Source organism: Cuculus canorus, chromosome 2, assembly GCF_017976375.1.
Source record: "Cuculus canorus isolate bCucCan1 chromosome 2, bCucCan1.pri, whole genome shotgun sequence".
Taxonomy (NCBI): Eukaryota; Metazoa; Chordata; class Aves; order Cuculiformes; family Cuculidae; genus Cuculus; species Cuculus canorus.
Window position 1 is genome coordinate 87,692,401 of NC_071402.1, and position 24,934 is coordinate 87,717,334.

Below are 24,934 nucleotides of genomic sequence, written 5' to 3' on the forward strand. Positions count from 1 at the left end.
AGCAAACCTCCCCCAATAAGCTTTATGAAATGCTCCCCCCTCTATTAGATACGCATCTTTGGGGTTTTAAAAAAGCATTTATACTTTCCACTTCCTTCAGTGCAAGTTTCTGTCCAAAAGCTTAACAGCATTTATTTCCCGCCCACCGCAGACCACCAACAATGGAAGATTAGCACAGTTGCCCTTTTCACCAATTTAGTGCATCTAGGTGGAAAAAAAGGAAATAAAAAGAGTATGGGAGGTGTGGCGAGACATGTCATTCAAAGGTCTGTCTCTCGTGAGAGTCTCCCCCCAGCGACACAGGAAAGGAAATGACTTCATGAGGTTTTACTACCATCTGTGACAGATAATCAAACATGCACCTACTCTTCAATGTGCTCGGTACTGGCCAGGCAAAGAGAAAAAAGGGAAAACAAAAATGAAGAGCAATTGCTTTGGCCTGCTCTTTTACAAATGAAAAAATTCAAAAGATCCACTTGCAACGTGGCTTTCTTCAATTTCAAAACTTTTAATTCTCCAGCATTCCAAGATTAATGTCAGCCCCTCAGCTTAAAACACACTGTACGTAGCAAGTACTTCCCTCAATCCATCTTTGATTTTGGCCCTCTGATAATTTAATAAGAAAGTCTTTCTTAAAGATTGAACTTCTGCAATTTTGGCTTTACTTTGAGAATAAGTATCTTAGGACTATTTATCCCCTACTATCACCTTTCAGCCGGCCATCCACTCAAACCTCCCTACCATAGAGCTGAAACATAATACAGTAATTTTCTACACGGCTGCATGCTCAGAGGTGGTACAAAAAGACAGCTACCATAACTGTTATTTCTATTGTTTTCCACTAGGAAGGATGAGCATCGCTTAGCTCAGCAAGATTCACAAGCACTTCCAGACAGCACAAGCACTAGTTACACTGGCATGTCCTGCAATAAAGGCAGATGTTGTCAATTTAATCTACTTCCATTATGGCTTGATGACACTGAGTCTGCTGACAATATTCAGTTGAATTCTTTAACATCCTTCATCTGCTGTACACCTCTGCCTTAGGCTGCCAAAATGGAGGGACATACTGCTCCCCCTGCTGTCCTACAAAATTAAGAGGATCCTGTTGAACTAATCCCATATTTTTTTAAAAAAAAGAAAATAAAGAATAAAAATACCAAGCCCTGTAAGTGAATTTATCCCTTCATCCCCTCAAAGAATTTAGAGGTTACAGGCTTTGTTGATTCTCCATTTATTTGAGAAATATAAAATATGAAAACTAGTTTACAGTTCTGGCACAAAAATGATGAAGCAATAAGCACAAAATCTCTTTTTTACAAATAACGCTATATATTTTTACCATTTAAAAGTGCCTAGAGTTTTTCACAGCAAATAAAGTTGATTTACCTATATCTTTTTTTCTTAGTAAAATATTAAATCTATTTAAATTGCACATGAACACCTTGGTGAAGTAAACTATAGGTAACGTTACAATAAATCTGTATTTAAAGCAGACAGTCATTAGAAACTAAATGGAATGGAAAAGACTTTCAGAGCCTAAATTGAATCTAAGATTGACCAAGAAAACAAGAGACAAGACACCGAATGATATGGCACAAGTGATTAAATTATTGACAATTTGACAAAAAGTAAATAAAGCTTATTTAAAGTTCTTCATGGATGTAATACACCGCTAAAACATTTGAATGCAGAGGTTTTGTAACATTTAAACTGGCAAAACAGTTTTTCATCTGCTAAATAGTTTTCAACAAAATTACAAGGCATCTCCTTCACTTAATATTGGACCTTAAAATGAGTACATTGGCAGATAAGAGAATGTGCATAAGAAAAACAAAATTTACACCAAAGGTTGCTGTTGATCGTTTACTATGTTTTGACAAGAAAACAACTGAAAAGTTCATCAGTTAATTTTAAGTGCATTAACTTGCATCAGCAGAAACTAGAACATTTAGAAAGATTATTATTTACTTGTTCCTTCAAAAAAACTTGCCTCATTCCATTTTCCAGAATTGCTGAGGGGTTCAACCTACAGTTTTACTGTCAATACAACCAGTTACACCATGCAAAATTAGGTGTGAACTAAGTGTCTATAGATCAGAGCCATAATTTTCACCCAGTACTCTTATTACTCCTTCAGAAACACTTGCATTGAATTATATCAGTCATTATTTGGAGGGCTCTTCAGTCAAGAAAGTGATTAGCGGTCTAAGATGTCCGACCTGAAATATTTTAGAGAGGCCCAATTTCCACAGCGTCTTGTGTGTGCTCTGACCTTCTGGATTACATTTGTTGAATGCAAAGCATTTAACATTCCAAGCTGAAGACGACAAATTCAAGTATGAAAAGTCTTACTTACTGGTTTTAAGTCCTGACATTCAAGCGTGTGTTGTTGATGTCAGTCGTCTACATAAGCATTTTTTTCAAACTACAGCACAACCAATTCACCCATCCTGGTATCTTTTGCAGGTGGTCAAAGGAGTATTTGATTTGCATCAAACTAAGAATTAACATAGATAATAGGGTCCAAATAGCATTGTTTTGTTGCTGTAGGAAACACAGCACTGTTGACAATGGATGTATAAATGCTCCATTATGTCATTCACATTAAGCAGCACAGGAAACACGTAAGCACATTAGATTTCTTTGCACTGAGGCCCAGCTGTTTAAAAATGCAGGAATACACTCTGTTCTCAAAATCAGTATTATAATACAGGCATGCACAACTTCACATATCTAAACAAAATCAGGAGGCAGGACCTAAAACAGTCTTTGTGAAGAATTCTACAATGCTTCAACGTTTGCAATCTAATGAAAGTCTAACCACTTAAAGTAAGAGTGCCAATGTGAACCTCCCCAAAATACATCTTGGTAAACCAGACATTAAAGCCACCTTAGTCTAGGCGAATAAAATTTGGAAAGCGATCAACTGAATTCAGAGCAGGAAAATAAACAACCTCAATAAATTACATTTTAAATGTTTTCCAGTTAACCACCCATTATTTAACTGAACACCTCTTCTTAAATAGATGTAGAGAATATCTTAACAAGAGCAAATTGATTTTGCCTATTTTGTTGCTAAATACTGCTTTCAAGGAAGCAAAAGTGCCCAGTTTTATGAGTAATTTTAGATTCTGAGTACTGACTGAAGATGGAAAATGCAACACTGAAAACACAGCAGTGCTAACAAATACAAAATACACAGCTTTTAGGGAAAAAAAAAAGCAGCTCAAAAGGCACTTGCTATAGTGGTCCATTAAATAAACAGTATCTATAGTGCACCCTTAAAACATTATTGTTATCCATCAAACTTAAGATAAACTTAAGATCTATTAGAAACTTAGAAATTAACTTGAGCTAAACTTAAGATGTAGTAGAAACAACCACTGAGTTCTGTGTATTCTGAAGCAGTTATTGAGCAGCCTTATTTCATATAATGTGAATGAAATGAAGCAGAAGTGGGGCATAGAAGGAGAGTATTTTCAATCATTTCTTGCCATGTGGAAGTTGTTCCATGTAGGGGTAAAAATGAATGTGGAATGCCATTCTGACACACCTCCCCCCCCCCCCAAATCCTTCCCCAACCCAAAAGCTACATTCCTGCTACTGGAAGAGCCTGGCATGTTAATTACAACTGAATTCTATCATCAACTACTGGTTTGGCTCATCATTTGCAGCTTTGAAAAACAATGTATGTAACAGCAGCATTAAGCTACTTTCCAGAGCAAAAACTGGCAGATAAGAAAAAGTAAGTATCTGTAAAAATTGTACATTATTTCAATGGCTTAAAATGCTGAAAGTCAAAATCAACACACTGGATACTGGTTTGATTTTTTTTAACAACATACTTCAAAGGCCAGAAAAGCTATAGATCCAGCCACATCTCCAAGCATTTCTCTTTGGGAACGGGTTCTTCATCTCCCTTTATAAAGTATGCATATATTAAATCATACTTTTTAATTACTCCCACCCTGAGAAAGCTTGGATCATACAAATGTATCTGCCATCTTAAGGTTTCCACCGTTGCATGTTGAATAAAGTAAGGAAAGCTGTCATTGGCAGAAGGATCTGTAGATTGGCCAAAGGAAAAGTTAACATTCTAAATTAAAAATCATCCCAAAACATTAGCAAAAGGTACCAACTTGTTCAGGGGGACTTCAATCTACTTCGGCCCAGTCTATTATGGTACTTATTTTGCCCATAAGCACCAAAGTGAGAAAACTTAAGCATTTATCCAGAACTACCATTCCATTACCATGTCCATTCTCAAACTCTACACTTTCAAGTTCCCCAAATTCTCTCAAACTCAAATCACCATAAAAAAAATCCTAATCCTCATTCACACTTCTGCATAGTTTGGCATTTTCTGGAGTTATACTTTTGTTTTCTTTCATAGCTTTCAAGGAGACTCATCTGTCACATATGCAAGTACTTCCAGACTAAATCCTTCAGGAGAGAAACCGAGTCTCACTTAAGCAGCAAGCTGTCCGGGACTTTTTGACATTCTTCTTTCATTTCAAAGTAAGAATTACTCAGTTTTATCTGCACTTTCAGATTTTTCCCTTTGCATCATGCAGCGACGAACTATGCTGTCAAAACTTCCTAGGTAAAACAGGCCAACGATGCGAAAAATGCCCATGCAAACAACCTGGAAACAGACAGAAACATCTTTCAATTCAATTAAGATCCTAGATTGCAGCATATTATTTACTTGTAAAATAAAGAAGTTCCAGGCAGGTACATTACATGACCTCCAGAAAACAAACACCATGACTATGTAACAGTTCAGGACTGAGTAGCAGACAGTAATCTTAGCTTTCCTGCCAACTTGCTGCTTCAGCTTGAAAGTATTACTTCAGTTTTCTAAACCAGGTCTCAACAGTATTAACAGCAGTTTGATGAAAAATATAATGAATATTTGCTTAATGTTCTACATTTTGAAGTATTTTAAGTTTTAAGAAGCTCTGACTACAGAGCCTTCCCAAATCTTACCTGCTGAAGACCTTCAGTAATAGAAGTGACTGGTGACATTCCACTGGTTAATATTGACAGCATGTAACCATCTGACCCAACTGAGCTGTTAAAGTGTCCTTGCTGGATAGAAGGAAAAACAGCAATTAAGAAAAGAAAAAAGTAATTTACTCAGTTGTGGAAAATCATGGTGTATTTTATTTTAACAGATATTCTTGATGAGAAAAACTGACTGATGTCACTAACAACAAATATTTTCATGTTAGAAATATTAACACAATTAAGAATAAAAATATTCAAAAATATTTTCTGCTATACAGCAATACTGCAAAGGGCATTCACTTATAAATGGGCAAGGAAGCTAGCCTCTCTTCAGGAGGTGTGCTAATTTCTAGATTTCTTTACAAGACAGAAAGGTTCTAAATTTCTTCTTGAAGCATGCTTACTGACAGAGAAAATGCATGACAGTTTCCCCATCCATAAAGATATCTCAGAGTCACAATTACACCCTAACTTAGTCAGATCACTAATCACTGCTGTAATTGTAGAACAAAATACTGTTTGCTTTTTGTTAAAATTACTTTAGTATCACGTGGCAGGAGGTGTACCTCAAATGCTAGGTAACAGGTCCTCCTCCATCTACGTCAAGGATTTTTAACTTGCCCTCCTCAAAACCCCGAGACACACAGCCTGCTAACCAATTCAACAGGCAGAAGAGAGGGGACACACACTGGGAAAAAGTTGTTTGGTGGGCTTTCGACTACTCATTAGGAAAACTGCAGCTCTACAGCTCTGACTCCTAGGTTTCTCCCATTTGTTTTCAGACTTAATGCTGGAAAATCGACTTCCTGAAACACTGCAGGAATAAACCTATGGAATGCAGCAGTGAAAGGAGGAGGTGGTGTTCCTGAATCAGGGTTAGAAGTGAATCCATGCAAAGCAGTAGAGGATATGAGATTTAATTGAGTTATTTCTCTACACAAACCTGAGAGGACTGCGAGTTCCTACAGTACAGAGCTACCTTCCGATTTCTATTTTAGTCTCTCAGCTGATGGCTTGACAGCATAAAGAAAATGTCTGAACAAATGTATCATCCAGAGTGCTGGAAAGCACGACACAGAAATATTGGATGCTTAAAATTAGAAAGGAGATTATTTTTCCTTAAGCACCAAAGCAGAATACTATGAGAGGTAGTACTTGCTTTTAAAACTTGCCAACCCAAAACCAGACATAATTATGTATTTGTGTGTTGTATTTGTGAAAATACAGTAGAAACTTCACAACTGAACACCTGCTGTAGAGATAAACCATTCACAAGTATTTGGAACTGTAAAATAATTAGACTTCAGGAGCCCATCACTGTGCTTTAAGAGTATGAAATTTCATGTTTATTTCCATTCTGAGGTGCTTTACTAAGCTAGTATTCCATAGCACAAAACTTTAAAAAAAAAATCCTCAGAAAGGCAATACACCATTAACCACAAAGAGCAGCATTTTATGTGTTTTAATCACACATAAATCATGTACTTAAGACAATAAATGCTGAAAAGGCTAGACTGCCTTCATTTATTGTAAAATTATTTTTATATGAACTCATCTTCATGAAAAATAAGATAGTCCAACTAGCTTTTAAGGTCAGACAAATGGTATTTGATATATAAAAACTCAATAGAGTTTAGTGCTTTAAAGTCAGCATAATCCGCCTTTGAGACATTGCATCACAGTGGTGCATCATTTTGTTCTGTCTAATGTACAACTTAAGGTACTTTTCAGTTCCAAGAGATTGTATAAAATCATTTGTGGGCACAGTGGCAAAAGAATAATGAAAATACTTCTTGCCCAAACTACCTAGCAAAGAGCACTGCTTCATGTAAATCGATTTTGCATTTAGCTTAGCCATTGTCTTGTAGTCTTAAACAAGCATTACAGATGATCCTAGTCTCTCTAACGATTAATACAATTTAAAAAGATAATTTACTTACTATGGCATCTTTGACTATAACTCTGGCGACTTGTTCTGCTTGGCAAACAGATGAGGTTTCAGAGATTAGCTTCGTTTCTAAAGGCTTTAGTAGAAAAACACCAAGGTAAGTTTGACTAACGCAGGAGGAAAAAATATGATGGTTAGATTTTGGTTTTGGGTCTTTTGTCATGAATGACATCATTGTTAGCAAGCAGTATCATATTGTTACCTAAAACATCCACTTAAAAAAGGTGAAAGCATCTTTGTAAATAAAAGCAGATTTTATGGAGGGAAAGGCAGTACTTTATTTTAACAGTTTATTACTAATAAAGTAAAAAAAGTGGTGTCCTTCCAGTATTTTATTTGCCATAGAAGTTATAAAAATTCTTAAATTATATCTCTTGAACACCTGTACTAGTTCTTTTATGGGCTTTTTTTTCCAGAAATGAAGTAAAAGATAAGCTTGAAATATTTTAAAATCCTACAAAACAAATTTATACTTTTTTTTTTTAAAAAAAAAAGTTTCTCAAACTTCACACTGGTATCCACCAAAACCCACTACTGTGTTTTTTCCTTTGTGTTTTGGAGCATTCATGCCATTTTACCTCACTAGAAGAAAGCAGTTATGGCAGTTATTTTAGTAATCAGAATTTCTTCTACAGGAGAGAGAAAACCAAGTCTGGTTTGTGACAAAACAAACTGAAAAAATATGCTTTGAAGCATTTAAAAGCATGCCTGTCATTCATGTACTTTAAACAAATAAAACAATGATGGAGCTAACTCCACAACAAGCTATTTAAATGCTCAGTATGTTAAGATAGATGCTTTTGTTGATAAAGAAGAAACAGCACTAAAATAGGGAGAAAGGAGTGCCTGGTTGCAAGCCAACCTGTTGTAATGTGTCTTTGCCAGGAGAAACCACATACGAACAACTTTTACATGCCCTCCTACAATCTGATGGCTTACACCATCAGATCTCCTTCCTGTAACCCCCATGTACTTTTGAGCTCACTGGTCTGTATCAACCAAATCTGTTGTCAACATTACAATACTCTTAAGTTCAGAGGGTAAAAAAGTAGCAGCTGTTCAGCTAAAGTGAATGACATGTTGAGAAAAACGCAGGCAGAAATCAACCATTAAACACTCGATCTGGCTAGTCAGCCAGCCAAAGAACAGTTGTTACTTATAAAGCAGTTCTCTCTCTAAAGCGAAAAAAAAATGCTTCATGGTTAGACACAGGAAAGACATATCCTAGTTCCTGACACCATCTTTAACTGTATCAATGATTGCAGAGAAAAGCAGACTAGTCCTAAAGAGATGCAAACTACAGAGACAGATGTTCTTAGCCGGGCAGTATTAAATAAATGCAACAATACTAAATTACTATCTGAACTTAGAGCAATGCAATATTGCAGATTTAAGGTGCGCTACTGCAATAGAAGCAAGTTACTCGAAGATTTCATGTACACTAAAAGGAAGCATAAGTCTTTACTTAAAAGACAACACCTTTTCAACAAATAAGTCTCACTGAATCTTTTTTTAAAGAGGAATCTCAGATGAACAGTGCAATTTGCTGGTCACTATTTCCCTGAAATAGGCTATTACAAAGAAAAAGTCCCCCAGAGAATATGCAAGCTATACAAGTATCTACGGATGTCTAATTCTGGCACTTTGTAGGGATTACACATTTAACACAGAATATCTACATCAAGAAATGATGAAGTAAGAATGTATTATACTATCCCTACTGATTCCTATACAAAGGATTGAGGACAAAATGGAATTCAGCCCAAATAATTTTGTATTACGCATGATGGGCTGTCTTGAAAGGGCTGATCTCCTTAGATATCAGATTTTTAGTTCACAGTACGAAATCAAAAACAGACACATTTTTCTCTGGTTACCCAATACTTCAGTCTGAACAGAGGGCTTGAATGTATTTTTTGGAATTATACTTCATGGGTAGGGACATGACAAATGATGAGAGGCAACTAAAGTTTTGAAGGTCAAAACACTCACTTATAAAGTAAGGCAAATGATAAAGGCCTACTGCTGACATGCCCTTCTGAAAAGTAAGGGTGTCATGTGCACTACAAACACAATGCAAAAGTTTCCTTCCTACCTTAACACTAGACAACAGCCACTACTGAACTGTCATTATGCATGTTCATAGAGTGTGGTTAGTTTGCAGACTTCAATGAAGGAACTGAGCGTTATTTTCATCTGTCACATCTATCAGAACAACTGCATGTTATCAAAGATGCAAAACATAAATATCAATTTTGGCTCATTAAGCTTTGGTATCAAAACAAGTAGTGGTTTTACAGTTCACCATTCCAAAACAATATTTCGATTGTGTACAGAAGACTTTGCAGCATTTCAGACATTAAGAGTAGGTAGTTCTTCCACTTAAAGCCAGAAGAAGAAACTATGCAAAATTATGCTACAAGCTATTTAACTCTGACTGGTTAAGTTGATAAAAACGCAGTGTTTGAAAGTACTTCTTAAAATCCTTATATGCACTGATTTCAAAAGTACTACGGAAGCGAATGAAATCTGAAATTTATTCCTTACTACAAATTGAAGCTTTAAAAACATTACATTATTATTGAAGAACAATTTACCTTTGTTTTACTTTCTTCTACAAAGCCAGGTGTGTCAGTATCTGGAGGATAGGCCACCGTTACGTAGATATTATAAGGTTTTACCTGCATTATACAAAAGTGAGTGTTATCTTAACACTGATAGCCTTTATATGTCCCTCATAACTTCATTGATTTCTCTTGTACCGAAGGAATACAGCGAGCATGAATTTAAATCATTTCTAGTGTTAAGTAACCCTCACATTCAGCAACTCTAAGACTCGGAGCTTTGTCAAATGAGAAAGCAGAACAGCACATGCTTTAGAGATGTTTTTGTTGTTTCGTTTAATAAAAATATTTTGCATTCAGGGTAAGTTATTTGATGAATCCAAGCCTCTTTTAAGACATTTAGGAGGAATGAGAGCAGTTTAGCTCTATAATTTTACCCAATTCAGTTTTAAAAGAATACTAAACCATTTCAAAACACCAGTACTCAGCATTCATAATCACAAGGTCAAAAAGGCTTTCACCGAGGCTTTTGAGCATGCTTACATCAATATATTTTCACTGATGAACAAATACAAGAAAAAAAAACAGAAATGTAAAACTCAAATTTGATGTCTTTAAGAGCCAGACACAAGTCACAAGATTTTCAACCCATGGTATAATCTTGCAAGTGGTCAAAGTCTAAGAAGACAAAAAGTAAGTAGAAAGTGTAAGAAAAAATTGCCGGTCTCAAGGTAAGGATTGCATTTAGTTATGTATCGGTGTGTATATGTTGCAGAATTACATCACTTACTGCACTACTATTCATAAACCCCTACAATGCCAGTATGTACTCCAATACAAACAAAGAAGCTTTTAACGAAAATATTCAGAAGGCTAAGATAAACCAGAGTGCTGTAAAGCACTAAGCATTTTTAATTATGAAACACTCTATATTGAAAAAACTTATTGAAATACCATCCCAGGTCCATAAACACCCTATTTTTATTTTTTAATAATTCAGTCTTCACAAAAATATCTGCTGCCAGTCTGAAGAAAGACCCCGCACTCATGTTGTTCTATTTAGCAGGTCAGAAGTGATCAGAGGCAGTTTCACACCACACATTCTAATCCTGATCAAGGCACAGAATTATATCTAATAGAATAGGATAAAACAAGGACTACACAAGGATCAAGAACTAGATACAGGCACTTAATATATAAACACTTAACTGAAATACACATTCCTAACAGAAGAATAAGGGAAGCAATTTTGAAATCAATTTTACCTATCTTACTACAACGTACTTACCAACCTCATTCCATTCAATACTGCAAACAGCATTTGGTTGTTTTTCAGCCTTAAGCATAAGCTTAGATAATTGCACTAGGAAAAGCTCATATATACCAACATTTAGAAGGGTGAACCACTGTCAACACATTTTTTTTTCCATGAACAACCCTCAGATTCTAGCTTGCAAGTTTTAGTGTTTCATATGGTTCACATATCGCTTACCACAGCCTCACAAACAAGCTGGGAATCACTGGCCTGCCCCTCATGCATCCATAGTATCTTCGATATCATTCTGCACTAAGAGCCTTGAAGACTTTTACTTAAAAGACTTAAAATTCCAGTCCTTTTAGTAAAACACAAAGTCTACAAAAGAATGTCCGCACATGTGGTTATCTTCAGTTCTAAGAAGAGATTCAATCTATTCCCTTTTATGAAACTGAAATCAGTTTAGTTTCTGCAACCCCATGCAGAGCAATAGGATTGTATTGCTGCCAAGAAAAGGGCCAACACAGCGCACGTATCAGCAGCGCTGCACAAGACACAGAGAACAATTTAAATGAAAATGTGCTGCTAGTAAAAAAAAATATTTTTGTTTACAGTCAAAAATACTTCAATTATTGCACACATACCTCCATTTGCAGGGCTTCAGCCAACCCTCGAAGAGCAAACTTTGTTGGAGAATAAGCTGTATAACCAAACAGGCCTAATTGCCCAGCCTGAGATGATACAAAAACAAGCCTTCCCATTCTTCGTTCCTTCATGGTAGCAATTACTGCTCGGCTTGGGTAAACACTACCCAGATAATTGACTGCCATTAATCTCTGTACAAACGATATTAATATGGTATTTAAGCCACAGATTCAGAAACCTTCAGCTGTTATTTATCAAAAATCCCTTTTTCAATCTGCTTTAACAATGTTCACTAGATTTTTAGTTCTATCAGCTTGCAAAGGAAACATATTTTTGTACTCCACAGCCTTATAAACTGTTTCATAGCTAAAAGTTTCACTTCAATCCCAAAGAAATCCAGTCTATCTACAAGTCTTAATAGCATATGGGATACTGATAATACAGCTAACCATATGGCCTATAAGGAAAAAAGAAGACTATTTGAAAGGAAAATCTAACCTCAACTGTGTCCAGGAAGCAATCCATTTAACTCATGATGTATGAAAACATACTGAAATGAAGTTTAAAGAGCTTTCTAAAACAGGAATCAGGAAAAACATCATGTATTTAATTTGTGCATTTCAGAGATTTAATCCTTGGCAGGATAAGGGAAGTCTTTAGTTTCTCTCTCTAGATGATCTAAACCACAACCGATAGCCTATAAAAAGCAATAGAATGGATGATTCAAATTTATTATAAATTTATGCCTAATTAGTATTTTCAGATGATTCAATGATCTGTAGATGACTGGGGACTTGAGAACTTTGGGCATAAACTAACCAGAATACAGGGGGGTTGAGGATTTTTTTTTTTGTCTTTTAATCACAGCACCAGCTTCTCAAGCTGCAAACAATTTGTGCACCTCAGAGTTGGAACACTGATAACAGCCAAAGCTTTCTTAAACTGGTTAAAAACATATTTAAAATCTTCACCAGAAAAAAATGAGACCATGTGAAATTCAGTGCCTTTCATGGTGCACTGAACTATAAAAATTCATGCAAAGTTTTTTTGTGATCTTGAGGGCGCTCCCTATCCCAGAGAGAATCCACTGTTCTAACCCATCAAAGGAGTAACAGGTGATAAATTAGAGGTAATACCTAAATATACATTCTAATTCTGACACCTACTACAAATCGAGTGTATAACTATTTATACAAAGTCTGCAAAGACACAGGAGTAACATTTATTTGTTACAGCAGTTGAATAAGAAATCACATAATAAAATAAACACGTATGCTCACTCACTTCAAAAGAATTCACTTCAATATCCTCAAATTTTCCTGTAACTGATGTTCCTGCACAGTTCACAAGCATGTCAACTGGTCCCAGTTTCTCCTGAGCCTGGAAGGGGACACAGGTCAAAATGTTCTTCAGCAGGTAAAAAACCTTCCTATAGTGCAGTATCATTATAAGAAACTATTTCCACTAGAAATACAAGACACACAGATAAGTTTAAGATACACAGGTAAATCAGTTGCTTCCTCACCTGCTTTAGAACATTCTCCACCTGTTCGTAGTCTTTAGATACATCAACAGAAATACATAGTACAACCTAGAAAAGGAAAGTGAAAGAAGATTTTTACAACAAAGTCCAGTAACTGTTGACTCTGAGCCTTTCAAAATGAAATAAAACCTACTGACATATCTTTTCCAGAAAAAACAAGAAAACTTTTCCACAGGACAGTCTGTATTTCTCCCACACTAGAGACAGCAACATCCACCTGCCCCCTCCGAGCTCCTTCTCCTCACATACACACATTCAAGTGTAATAAAGATTCTACTAAGAATGAATAAGCACTTCAGGATCTTCAAAACAGCTAAAGTGCAAAGTATAGTTTCTAATATACTGTACTAAGACTATGACTCCAGTTATTTACACAAAGTTTATTAAAAATTGTTAAACTATGGTAGTCAAAATTCCAGTGTGCTGCATTTAGCTTTCTTCAGTGTTCAGCACAAATCAAACCATTTGTGTGGTTTAGGCTCATCTTAAAAAAACCAAACATTTTTCCCCCCTCCAAATCATAGAAGAGCATGGTTACAGAGTGTTGCTCTGACACTGAAGCATCAGCAGGGCAAAAAAAAATAGTTTCCAAAACTGATAAAGCAAGTGCTAAACACTGGCTAACTTTAGTACTGGCAATGCACGCTACCCATTTTTTCCATAAAATTGTTTTTGAAGAATAGTAGTAAACTAGTTGCCTACTGTTTAATTTGGACCATGTCGAGGACAAAATTAAATAAAAATTCTATGAGAAATTGACTAGTTGCACAGTATCATAATATCTAAAAAGCAAAGTGATGCAATAAGTTTACTCCCTGTCTGGAAACCAGAGATTACAGGGTTTAGTTTGGATGATACAGAAAAAAAAAAATAAGCATTGGCCCAGGGAGACAGGCAGGACAGGATGACAAAAATAGATGACAGTAATACCTAAGCCTTGTTGCAGCTAAAAGTCAGGGCCTGTTTTTCTTGAAAGTTACTGATTACTTTCAGGAAGATTATCTCAGAATCTACATTTTGATGTACCTTCAAAACCAACTTATGGCCAAAGGATTGCCTTTGGGTTACCACTTACAAACTGTTAGATCACCACAAACTCCAGCTTGGCCAGGTATTTGTGGCAATTAATCATCTTAAAAGAAGAAATCGCATATCATAATAAAATAAAGGACTCCTGTACTCTTGTTCTATCCTTTCTATTATTTTGGTCAAATAATCTAAAGTCAATTTGAGGCAAAATAAAACAAAGACATCACCAGTTTTGTAACAAATATCATCATGACCACTTGTCATGGAGCACATGGACACATAAACAAAACAAAACAAAAAAAGCTTTCCACAGTGCAACCAACTGCTTTGGCAGGTAGTCATTTGTCAGTTCTGCCTCTGGTCAGAATGCAACACTTCTTATGTGCATAAACAGAACCTGCTTGCCATTCCTGTATAGCAGGTTGGCTATTCCTGCCTCCCAGCACTGTGTATAGTTGGACATCAGAGTAAACTTGTGGTGCGTGTTATTGGAGGGTCTGCATGTGTTTTCCCTTAGGGCATTTATTATATTTTGGAAATATTTATCTTTTACATAAGTTTGAGAACAAAATAGGAATGGAATGAAAATGACAGTGCTTTATTGCTTGATGTCCTTGCTAGATCAGTAAGGAGGCTAAAAATCACAGTTCTGTATAAAAATTGGAGCAACTGGACTAGTTAGTTATATGGCGTGAAATCCACACTGTGGAACTAACATAGTTTTTAACTGACCACTGTCACATTATACAATCCACCTCTTTGCTTCCATTATCACATGTTCTTTCTCCTGCTACAATATACCTTCACTCTAAAACAAGCATTATAGATCCATGACTAAGATACAGAATATGCTGCCAGAAACACCCTAACGCTCCCAGCCCTGTTCCTCATCTTTTGTTCTAAATATTACACCGTGTTAGATTATTAAAGCTTTCACAACAAAAGATCAATTCAACTTCCAGTGAAGAAATTAGGAATACTATATACTAGGAAAGGTATTTAAAAAATATTGAAAAAGAAACCTCTAAGGGCAAGGATTTAGTGCCATCGCACACTTACACGTATAAAGGCTGTGCACTGTCAGCACTGTAAATAAACAGCATATAAATGTCTTTAAAAGAACATTTGCTAATTTGAATGCCAAAATGTATGTAGATACCAGACTCTGGTTGTCAATGCAACCTGCTTTCATGTATGTATCATGTATATATCCAAGAGCAGAAGGGTGAGAGCATATGCTCATGTAAAAAGTAACCTTTCCTGAGGACCTTTGTCCCTTAGCTTGACATCCAGGAAACGTAATAGCGTGTGTACATGATCTGTATCAGACATCATCTTTCTCTACACTCTTTCAGCAATCCTTTTGTACAGCTTCTCCCAGTTCATCTACCTAGTCCTAGCTTCTGGTCTGCTGTTCTAGTGAGCTCTACCCCAGAATCCCTGCTTTTTCCAGTTCTGTTCTTTGCATTTAGATCAGGCAGGCTTCCCTGCAACACCATCTACCACCCAACAAAAGCTGTAGAAGAACCAGTCAACCTATTACTCCCACTGCTTATGCTTAACCTTGCTGCAAGTCCAAAGCTGCTTCTGCAAAAGCAGTCCTCTTCAGTCCACACTAGACCTCATTTCAACTCGGAAGGTACTTTCTGAAATTTCAACTGAAACTCTTATGAACACACACGAAGAGATGTTCTTTTTAAAAGCCTTAATCTATCAAGCTTGGGCAAGAACATCCTGACACACTGTTTGACAAGAGATTAACTTTAAAGCTAAGCTTGGGAAACTACTAGAACAGCTAAAAGAAAATGGTTATCGGGATTTTTTTTTTTTAAATGGGCAAAATATAGTTTCTCCTCACCTCACACGGCTTAGTTTTTCAAACAAAGTTGATCTGAGTAAGGCAGCATGCACAGAAAAAAGAAAATCAGCTTGAGCCATTTGACAAAAATATAAGGAACTAAAGGCAGAATCTTATCTAAAAAATTGAGGTACTATTTTCTGTCAGCTAGTACTAACATTATTGCCTCAAATATTCAGCTTTTTCCATTGCTTCTTTTCAACAGAATAACCAATTAATCAATTCAAATCTCTTTTCACAGACAAATAAATTGATTGTATTTGTAATCATGACAGTAACAAAAAAATTCCGAAACACAAGAAAGGAGAAGTCAGAGATGTTAACAGTCTCAATATTGTTTTCCCTGTCCTCTTGACTGTTAGTACTGCATAAAAAGTTTTACTATTTCATCTTGAAGTTGCATATTTTGAAAATAGCAAGCGTGCCTATTTTAAGCTAGTATGTGTCCATGTTCTCAAAGAGTGCCTTTATGCACAAGCACACTCTCTATTCACCAAAGCAGCTTCAGTGTTTAGAAGTCTCAGAACTTCACAAATTTACTTAGTGTATCTGTTACTGTATTTTGCCAGGAAAAGAAATAAAAGTATGATGTAGCGAACGAAACCCGGAAGCAAGTATCTAAACTTCTTTCCCAAGATAAAAGCTGTATTTACGAATTGCAGAAAGTGAGAGATTTGAAAAAAACTGGTTCTTCCACTTCACCCTGAAGAACACAAATGCTTACCGAGTGTCAGTAAATTGCAGCTATCCAAAAAAGCTCACTTACACCTACAACTGAAGATATCAACCTTCTTCTCTAAGAAAAGCAGGTTAATGCACAAGCTATGCAACATCAAACGCAGCAGAGTTCAGAATACCTCATGTTATCGGAACAGTATTGCTGAATTCAAATACTGAGTCCTCACTCATTTTTGCCAAACAGCTTTTAAAGACAGGACTACTGAACTATGTTGTAGTGACTATCATAACCAAAATGCACAACAGCCACCGTTAGCAGCGATCTTACCTGCTTGTCATTAACAGAATACTTTTCTATTTCCTTCTTTGTCTGCAACAGCTTGTTCTGAAATGGATACAAGAACAGCTAAAGAATTGCAGTTCTGAGAGCAATATTCATCTTCAGCGTTTCAATAAGGCTTAAAAACATTCCCCAAAACCCCCCAAAAAGATAGCCTCAACACTACAACACTTAACACTGTAACACTCCATTAATGTCATTTTACAGATTTATGAATATATGATGAAAACATGAACTCAATCAAGCTACTAGAACTCTCTTTTCTGTTTTTAATTTCATCTTCTAAAGCCACTAATGACTTCCATAATTGACTTAATGCTTTCGTTTCATACGACTACAAAAAGCACATAAGACTGCAGGTTTTAATTTTTCTCCTCTATTTTGGTTCTGGTTTATATTCATGGAATATTACATAAACTATTCTGAAGAACAATAAATATCATGGAGTTGTTGTAAAAATTAAACCAAAATTTGGTAAATTCAAACTGTCAGTCCTTTCAAGAAAAAATGCATTAGTTCTGGCTGCATTCAAATTTATGCAAAATAAGTTACCAAGTAAGTAAACACACAAAGACAGCTGGGACTGAAGCCCCTTCCCTCCAAGTGCTTTTATTTCCTTAATAATTAGTTTTTTCTCTACAAATAAAATAAAAACTCGTTATGAAAAGAGTCATTCCAACTCAATTCTGAATACCTCATGGTTAAAAAAATGAAAGCAACCCTTTTTCTTCCAAGGCTGCTTTGAAGAACAGCTTTTCACTAGTAACAAGTACGATAAAACAGTGATTAAATATCAAAATATTCTGTGAAGAATTGTCTTTAAACCCTCAGTTGTCACTTAGGGTAGGTAAGACTACAACTACTACTGTTCTTTTTTTTTTCTGCTTTTTTCCCTCAGCCACACATCTGGACAGTGAAATAAAGAATCCTATTAACAGAAGTGATAGCACTGGTAGTTTTAAGGCAAGCTGCTCATAAATTCCATGTTGGGCTATACTCCTTAAAAAGGCATCCACCTCTCCTATTCAAATGCAGTAACTTGAAATTCTTTGGATCCTCCGAAAATATACACTGAAGAAAGCATGAATAATTATCAATTCCAAAATTATTCCCCACCTATACAGATTTTGCGAACAGAGTTTAGTCAGTAAAAATACACATACGCTTACCTCATCCCTTGCGATCAGTGTTATGAAAGCACCTTGCTTATAGCATTCAATAGCAATACATTTTCCAATTCCACTGGAGCCTCCAGTTACCTAAAAGTTATTTGAAAATTGCAGTGTTAGTCCACTATTCTCACCCCTCCTCCCATATGACAGCAGTAAAATCAAACGAAAACTCTAAAAATATACTGTGACTAAAATATCACCCAATGATGCATGAATACAGAAGATGCAAAGCTAATTTACCTACTAAGTATGAATTGAAAAAAAAAAAATCTGAGTAGATTGACGAGTGTTTGTTCCTACCCCAAACCCAGTTTTACCCTCGAGGGCAATATTTTGCTCATTTCTTACGTCAAGCACACTTAGACCCACTCCCACATGGGCTCCATGCTTTTGACCAAGTTCTGCATATTATTCTGCTTCTAAAAGCAGAAGTAGTTAGCAGTTTAAAATCACTACTAATGTTAGCCATAATAATAATTATGTACTGCCCCTCCATACCTTGTCACACTAGAAATTATTTGTAAAAGTGACATTTGTAGATTGCCTGCTGAAGATACAAACATTAAATACCTTCTGTCTTATTTTAAAGAACCCAGCAATTCAACAATTGGCCCACTGTACAGGATTTCTCAGTCCCTCCGTACGGACTTTGAACTGTCCATGCCACCCCACAATTCCAGTTTTGTGGGGATGCCATCACCTAAACTTCCATTGCCTTTTCTTCTTCCTCTAAACTGTAACACTGAATAGTCTTATACACAAAGAGGAAATTAGTAGTTCAACTACAGACAAATGCAACGATGCCTACAGCCCTGGATCGTATATTGTAGGAGGATATACTGCCAAATTACACTAATATACAGGTTAAAGTTACTTTGACACCTCTCTCAATACCTTCAATAAGCCAACTTAGGAACTCCATGTGGAATAAGATGTAGACAACAATCCTGACTGCTCTTTTTGACTAAAATAAAAATGTCTGCCCGGCTGATACTGCCTTTAGCCGACTTGTTCATTTAAGCCCAGTCTCAGTTTGCACATGCCTTTGGTCCTTAAGCACTGTTATCTTCCTTACATACCCAAATTATTTGAATTTTCTTCCAACAGCACATTAAGAGGCTGTAATTGAGAAAATCTGGAATAAAATGCCTAGAAGCAGTTATTGTAAAAAGATCCATTTATGAATCTGGTTCTGAAATACAGATTTCCTAATAACTGGAAAAAGTGATTCTGATTGCTCTGGAAATCGTCATTTTTTGTTCTTTATCAAAACCTTTCAAAAGTCTTCAGAGCAAGTAAGTTGTCGTCTCCATTTCGAGTATAAGAAAATGCAGGCATTGAGCTAATTAATGGAAGAGCAAAGACCTCCAGTCTCTATCAAAAGCCTTGTGTTGTCTCCTCATTTGGCAGTGCCTTAAGAGTTTTATTTCAGAGATGCATTATCCTTAGCTTTCCACTGCTGGAGGCAATGAAGTCAGAAAAATCAGAAGAACGTCATCATATGTCACTAAACTCGTCTTTCATATGAGCATTTCATTGCTAACCTTCAAAAATAGTTTAGCGTAAATCAAATAATCTCTGCAAACAAAGGTTTACAATGTGTTTCATGATTTCTGACCGCAGCCACAAAGACTAATTTCAGCTGTTTAGACTTCTTCTCTTAGAAGGAGTTGCTTCACATTAGCTTCTAACTGACTCTGTCTGCAAGACTGGTTTCACGCTTTACTAACCCGTGAGGATGACTCCAAGATGCAGGTCCTGTTCTGGAAATGTGAAACATAGAATGCAGAGTTCTGAACCAAGCATGACTGCTTTTGAAGTAAATGAAGTCCCCAAGAGTGCAAGTGTTAGCTAACTACTTGGGACTTCACCAGAACCCATAATTAATTTAATGCTTCGTGATGGAAAGGAGATAAGAATTTTAGTGTATTCTCAGACTAACTTGCAAGGTTTCACTATATCTCTGAAAAGATTGAAAGACTCAGTTTAAAACTCTCAGGCATGCCTCAGTTCCACAGCACTCATGAGCTGCTTCTACAGATTTTCAACAGCAGCAGGCACAACAGCACATGGACTCATCAACTGCACATGAAAGATGGCTCCAATTCCAATTTTTGCATAGCACTGAGAGACAGCTGGTTACTACCTGCACAAGCTGCTGAGTAACATGAACAGGTCAACTACAACAGTGGCTGAGGAATTCCTTGAAGGTGAAGGTACTGGGAATAAGCCTCTGGCTTGTCAGAATACTAACATTCTTTTCAGAAAGACAAGGTCTGAAGTTATGCAAGAAACGGCAAAAGGAAGTTTTTGTTCACAGTGACACCCAAAACCACTAGATAGGGCTCATGTCAGATAAGTCAGTGACAGAAAGCAGTATCAATTAGCTGGGAACATTAGCATTTAGGTGGGAGGCTGTTATTAATACACAGGAGGTTGTTATTAATACGCACATTTTTCAGGAACATTCCACCATGAATGCTAATGAAACAGAAAAAAAAGATCCCTAGTGCTACTGAAAACTGTGCTTTGTGCTACAATAAAGTTAGCCCGAGCCGACCTATGAAGTCTGTTAGGTAGGCAAGTTATTAACACAGATGCTCAGAATTAAAGGAGGAACATACATTTGCTCCACAAACCAGGCGTTATTGTGGTTACTTACCCTTGTGGCATATAGTTCTATGGTGCTACTGCATTTTATTAGTTCCAGACATCTGAATTGCCACTGATCCTGGTTTTAAATTTCACTGTATCCCAGCCTCAGAGGAGTTAGAAAACCCAAAAATGTGGTGAGAACAACCCAAAACACAGACTAATTTAACAGGAAGACATAATTAAATCATAGCATAAATTCAGATGTTAAGAATGCAATACTATAAGCCCTTGAGCAGTGTTTTTTAGCCATTTCCGTCTTTAAGAAGAATAGGTACCAAATTAGCTATTCCAGAAAGGGTCTGGCTCCAACTTCAAGCTATGATCCTTGATAATGGAGTTCAGCTTCTAAGAATCACAGTTTTTTTTCCCCCCTTGATAAATGGAAATGTTGGGGTGAGGTACACAGAATTGCTCTGTTTGACTTTCAAATTGGAGATACTACAATTTCGCTTCAATTGATGAGACAGCCCAACTCCAAATTAACAGAACCATCACCAGGAATGATGAAATTCAATATTCGATTCATATGGTATCTCTGGTAGAGCTTAACTTTCACTTAGCACCAGATTGCAAGCTGACTTCATGTTTTCAGACAGTGCTCTGACAGGAGATATTTAAATCCACTGAAAAAGAACATCTCTGTAATCTAGTTTAAGCGGTTAGCATGTCTGACTAGACTCAAAATGACCTCTTGTCAAACCACTTGGATGCACCTAAACTACAGATTGTATCAGTCCCAGCGCAAGAGCTACAAGCTTGGTGCTGACACACCAAGACCGGCCATTCTTAAAGCCGACAGCAGTTATCAAGTTGGGCTCTGCACAGAAGCGGTGAATCTACTTCTAGACCAGAGATGACCCTTTCACATGTGGATTTGGCAAGAACATCCTGAACTATGTCCAAACGAAAGGCCCACTCAATCTGACTGGGAAATAGTCCCAGGCAGAGAACATCTTTACATTTCCTGCCATCGTTAGTCCACAAACTTTAATAAACTGCATTTGTATCACTGAGCTCTTGGGGTTGTTTTTTGCAGTGGCAATCACTTGCTCTTTTGAGAGGGCTTACCCAGCAAAATATGCAGTTTGCAGATCTTTAATCTTTGTTTCAAGACCAAGTTTACTTGAGGCTTGAAAAAAACTACCGAATTTTAATCTACAGTCTTATCTTAATCAAGTTACAAACTAAAAAGAGCATACGCAGACCACTTTAACAGATTTTAATTTTTTTTTTTAGAAGACTTCAAAGAAGGTTAGATAAGGTTATGGTCCTTAAATATTTTCATGAAGTCTCCTAGTCATTTCAGTAGCAGAGAACACTCCCAGTACAGAATGTAAAAAAGTCACTTTACAGGCACAATGTGGAAAACCTCTCTGAACAAAATTTCTGATTTACAGTACCATAAATCCAATAATCTTTCCTACACATTACACCAGGAAATCTGAAATCCAAATGTGTAAGTGTCCAGTGCATCTACAAATCTAAGAACTAGTGTACTCTGAAACAACTGCTCCATATTTCATTAGTTTGTATGAATACTTTAAGAGCACAACTAAAGCCAAAATAAAACAAGCAGTTCTGCCAGTGAGACACCAGTAAAACAGTTTACTTAGAGATTTTGATTTGTGTCATCAAATGTATCTACAGCCTTTTCCTCCATCAATATACTAATACAGTTACTTCTGTAGCCAGACTCTTCATACTAAAAATATGCAGGAATACTGTTTTTGAGACTTCCTCTTGTATCAAACTGAGCTTAAATTCCCAATATAATCAGGGGCAGTGGTTACAAGGTTTCTCCAACACGAATATTCTCATCATTTTCAATGTGAACTTTTAAAAATGAACCACTCTGACCAGAAGAAAGAGCATGGCAGCTTAGAAGTTTAATCACATAAAGAACAGACAAAACATTGGATAATCACAGTAGACATAACCTCCCTCCCCAAATTAACAGAAGTTTGGAATAAAATCCATTAAACTTTTTATTGTTTGCTATTTCGTTTCTGCATAGACGTCACAGCAAGTCTGCTTCACCTTTACTTTCACATAGCATTGAAGGGTTGCTAAAATCCTGTTGAAGGGTTCCCCCTTAACAAGCACTAGTCCTGTGGGAAGAACCCTAACCAGAGTACTTTAATGCAAGCTCGAACAGACCTCACACAGTATATGATGCTGTAAAGCCAGTTACAGCATCCAAGTTAACACCTATTGCATAAAGCAACTTGGGAATACTCTTGCAATTTGGACAGGTGTAAACTCTTCTGGAGACAACTCTATCCTCCACAGAGGAGCTCCAAAACTTATAATAAAAAACTCAAAACAAAACAAGAGAAGCACCACAGAGAGCTAAAAGTTTAACTTAGATTAACTGTAAATTCACTTGCACCTAAAAGGCCTAACTTGTGGATTATCCCCAACTTCCACTGTAACAATGGGCATCTGCAAGTACCATCCAGCCCTTAAAAACAAAGTTAAACAAACAGTAAACTACAGGTTCGCTGCATAGAACATATTTCAAGAATTTCAAGCTTATAAGTTAAAAGAGCTGATTCTAGGACAATGATTCTTTCAACTGCTAACTTATTTGTCCTCATACATCCAAATTCATTACTTTGTGATCCACCTGAAAGAACCTGGATGTTGCTCTACTTCCCTCCTCCCCTCAAGCCACACACCCATACAACTTCTAGTGGTGCTACTGCTCACGAACTGTTTCAAACGTTTGCCCCTCTGAAGAGTTCCTTCTAAAGGTCAATTCCTACCCTCTCGACCATGGACAGTCAAAACATTGCTCACAGACATCGATGACATCTAGGTACTTAAAGATGAGAAGGTGCATGAGTGTCACCTGACTACTTCCTTTGCATTAGTCTTCCATTTCCTCACATCCTATTTGTTTTCATAGACTAAGGAAATCATGGATTTTTGCCTTTTGCTTAGGAGCGCACACACTGCCTCGCTACCTTGGGAGATGCTAAAAGAAAACAAAAGGTAACTGGTAAATTCGAGAGTACAAAAGGAACGACTTAAAAAGTCAACACGAAGCCCGAGGAGAGTTGACATTCCTGGTGACTCCGAAGATCGCCTTAAGCCAACCGAGGGAGGCAGCGGCTGCGGAGTCATCAGCACGGGTCATTTCCTTATCACTCGGACTCGTGCCTCCCGTGTTTTGGTAGCTCGGGGTGCTACCGCCAGCCGCCAACACGGCCCGCAAAGCGGCGGGGCGCCCCTAACGTGGGAACCTCCACTGCGCTGCCAACACCCCCGGCTGCCGCAGGGATTCATCGCCGACATTCCCATCGCTTCCTCCTCTTCCCCTACCCTGAAGCGGGTCCTGCCGGAGCGCGGGGAGGGGGTGTCCTCAAGCCGTCACGCTTTCCCCTTTCCCCTCGTAGGAGCGGCCCCATTCATTCCCACCACGACACGGACACGGGCGGCCGGAAGTGAGGGGCGCGCGCGGAAGCCCTCCCCCTCCCCCGTTTTCCACCACCACCCCCCCCGACCGCACCGGACACAAACGGTCAGGGGCGGCGCAGGCGGAAGATGCCACTTTCCTCGGGCGGGGGGAGAGGAGGGCGGCTTCCTCACACCCCCTCCCCAGACGCAACGGAGTGATCGGCGCGCGAGGGCTCCTCTTCCCCCCCCCCCAGCCCTTCACGGCGTAGTAGGGGCCAAAGGGCCCGGTCCGCTCGGCGCGCCATTTCCTCCACCCCCCACCCCGCTCCTCACTCACCACGACATGAGCGCCGGGCAGCTTGAGGGGCTTGGGGCTGATGAGCGGCGACACCATGTAAAGGAGGAGGACGAAGGCCACGATGAAGGCGGCCGCCAGGAGCAGCATGGCTCGGTCTGCGTTCGCTGGAAGAGTCGAGGCGAGCAGCGGCGGCTGCGGGTGTGGAAGGGAAGGGAGAGGGGGGTGCGAACCCCGTGAGGAGGCGGCGGCAGCGGCTGCTGCTGCTGTGGGAAGGGATGGGGGGGCAGCGCTGCACCCGCCCGCCCGCGCGCGCCGCGGCACCCGGCGGGAGGCGGGGGGGGGGGGGGGGGGGGGGGGGGGCGGAGCGTCCGGAAGCCATCGCACCGTCTGATTTGCTGTCGCGGCGGGCGCGCGCGCGGGTTGGGCGGTGAGGGGGAGGCGCCCGCGGATTGGAGGGGCCGCGGCAGCGCGCGGGGATTGGCGCGCGCACGGGGGACGGCGCGAAGGGCGGCGGGAAAGGAGCGATCTGTACGGTAA

At 38.2% G+C, this 24,934-nt stretch overlaps 1 protein-coding gene across 1 annotated transcript; it reads right to left on the bottom strand.

Moving 5' to 3' along the window:
* Window positions 1-1,232: 1,232 nt before the first annotated feature.
* KDSR (3-ketodihydrosphingosine reductase) lies at window positions 1,233-24,724 on the bottom strand. The gene is made up of 10 exons (XM_054059865.1): window positions 24,437-24,724; window positions 18,043-18,132; window positions 16,862-16,918; window positions 12,951-13,016; window positions 12,710-12,805; window positions 11,425-11,616; window positions 9,559-9,642; window positions 6,954-7,037; window positions 4,993-5,094; window positions 1,233-4,648 (listed from the first exon to the last, which is right to left on the bottom strand). The coding sequence occupies exons 1-10, from the start codon at window positions 24,542-24,544 to the stop codon at window positions 4,529-4,531; spliced, it is 999 nt and encodes a 332-aa protein (XP_053915840.1). The 5' UTR covers window positions 24,545-24,724; the 3' UTR covers window positions 1,233-4,528.
* Between the last annotated feature and the right edge of the window lie 210 nt (window positions 24,725-24,934).

Excerpts from the sequence above, each read along its gene's own strand:
- KDSR (XM_054059865.1), bottom strand. The coding sequence starts at position 24,544 with ATGCTGCTCCTGGCGGCCGCCTTCATCGTGGCCTTCGTCCTCCTCCTT. Across the intron at positions 13,017-16,861 it reads ATTCTGTTAATGACAAGCAG|GTTGTACTATGTATTTCTGT; the intron begins GTAAGATCGCTG and ends TTCCTTTTCTAG. Across the intron at positions 9,643-11,424 it reads CTGAAGCCCTGCAAATGGAG|GTAAAACCTTATAATATCTA; the intron begins GTATGTGTGCAA and ends TGTATAATGCAG.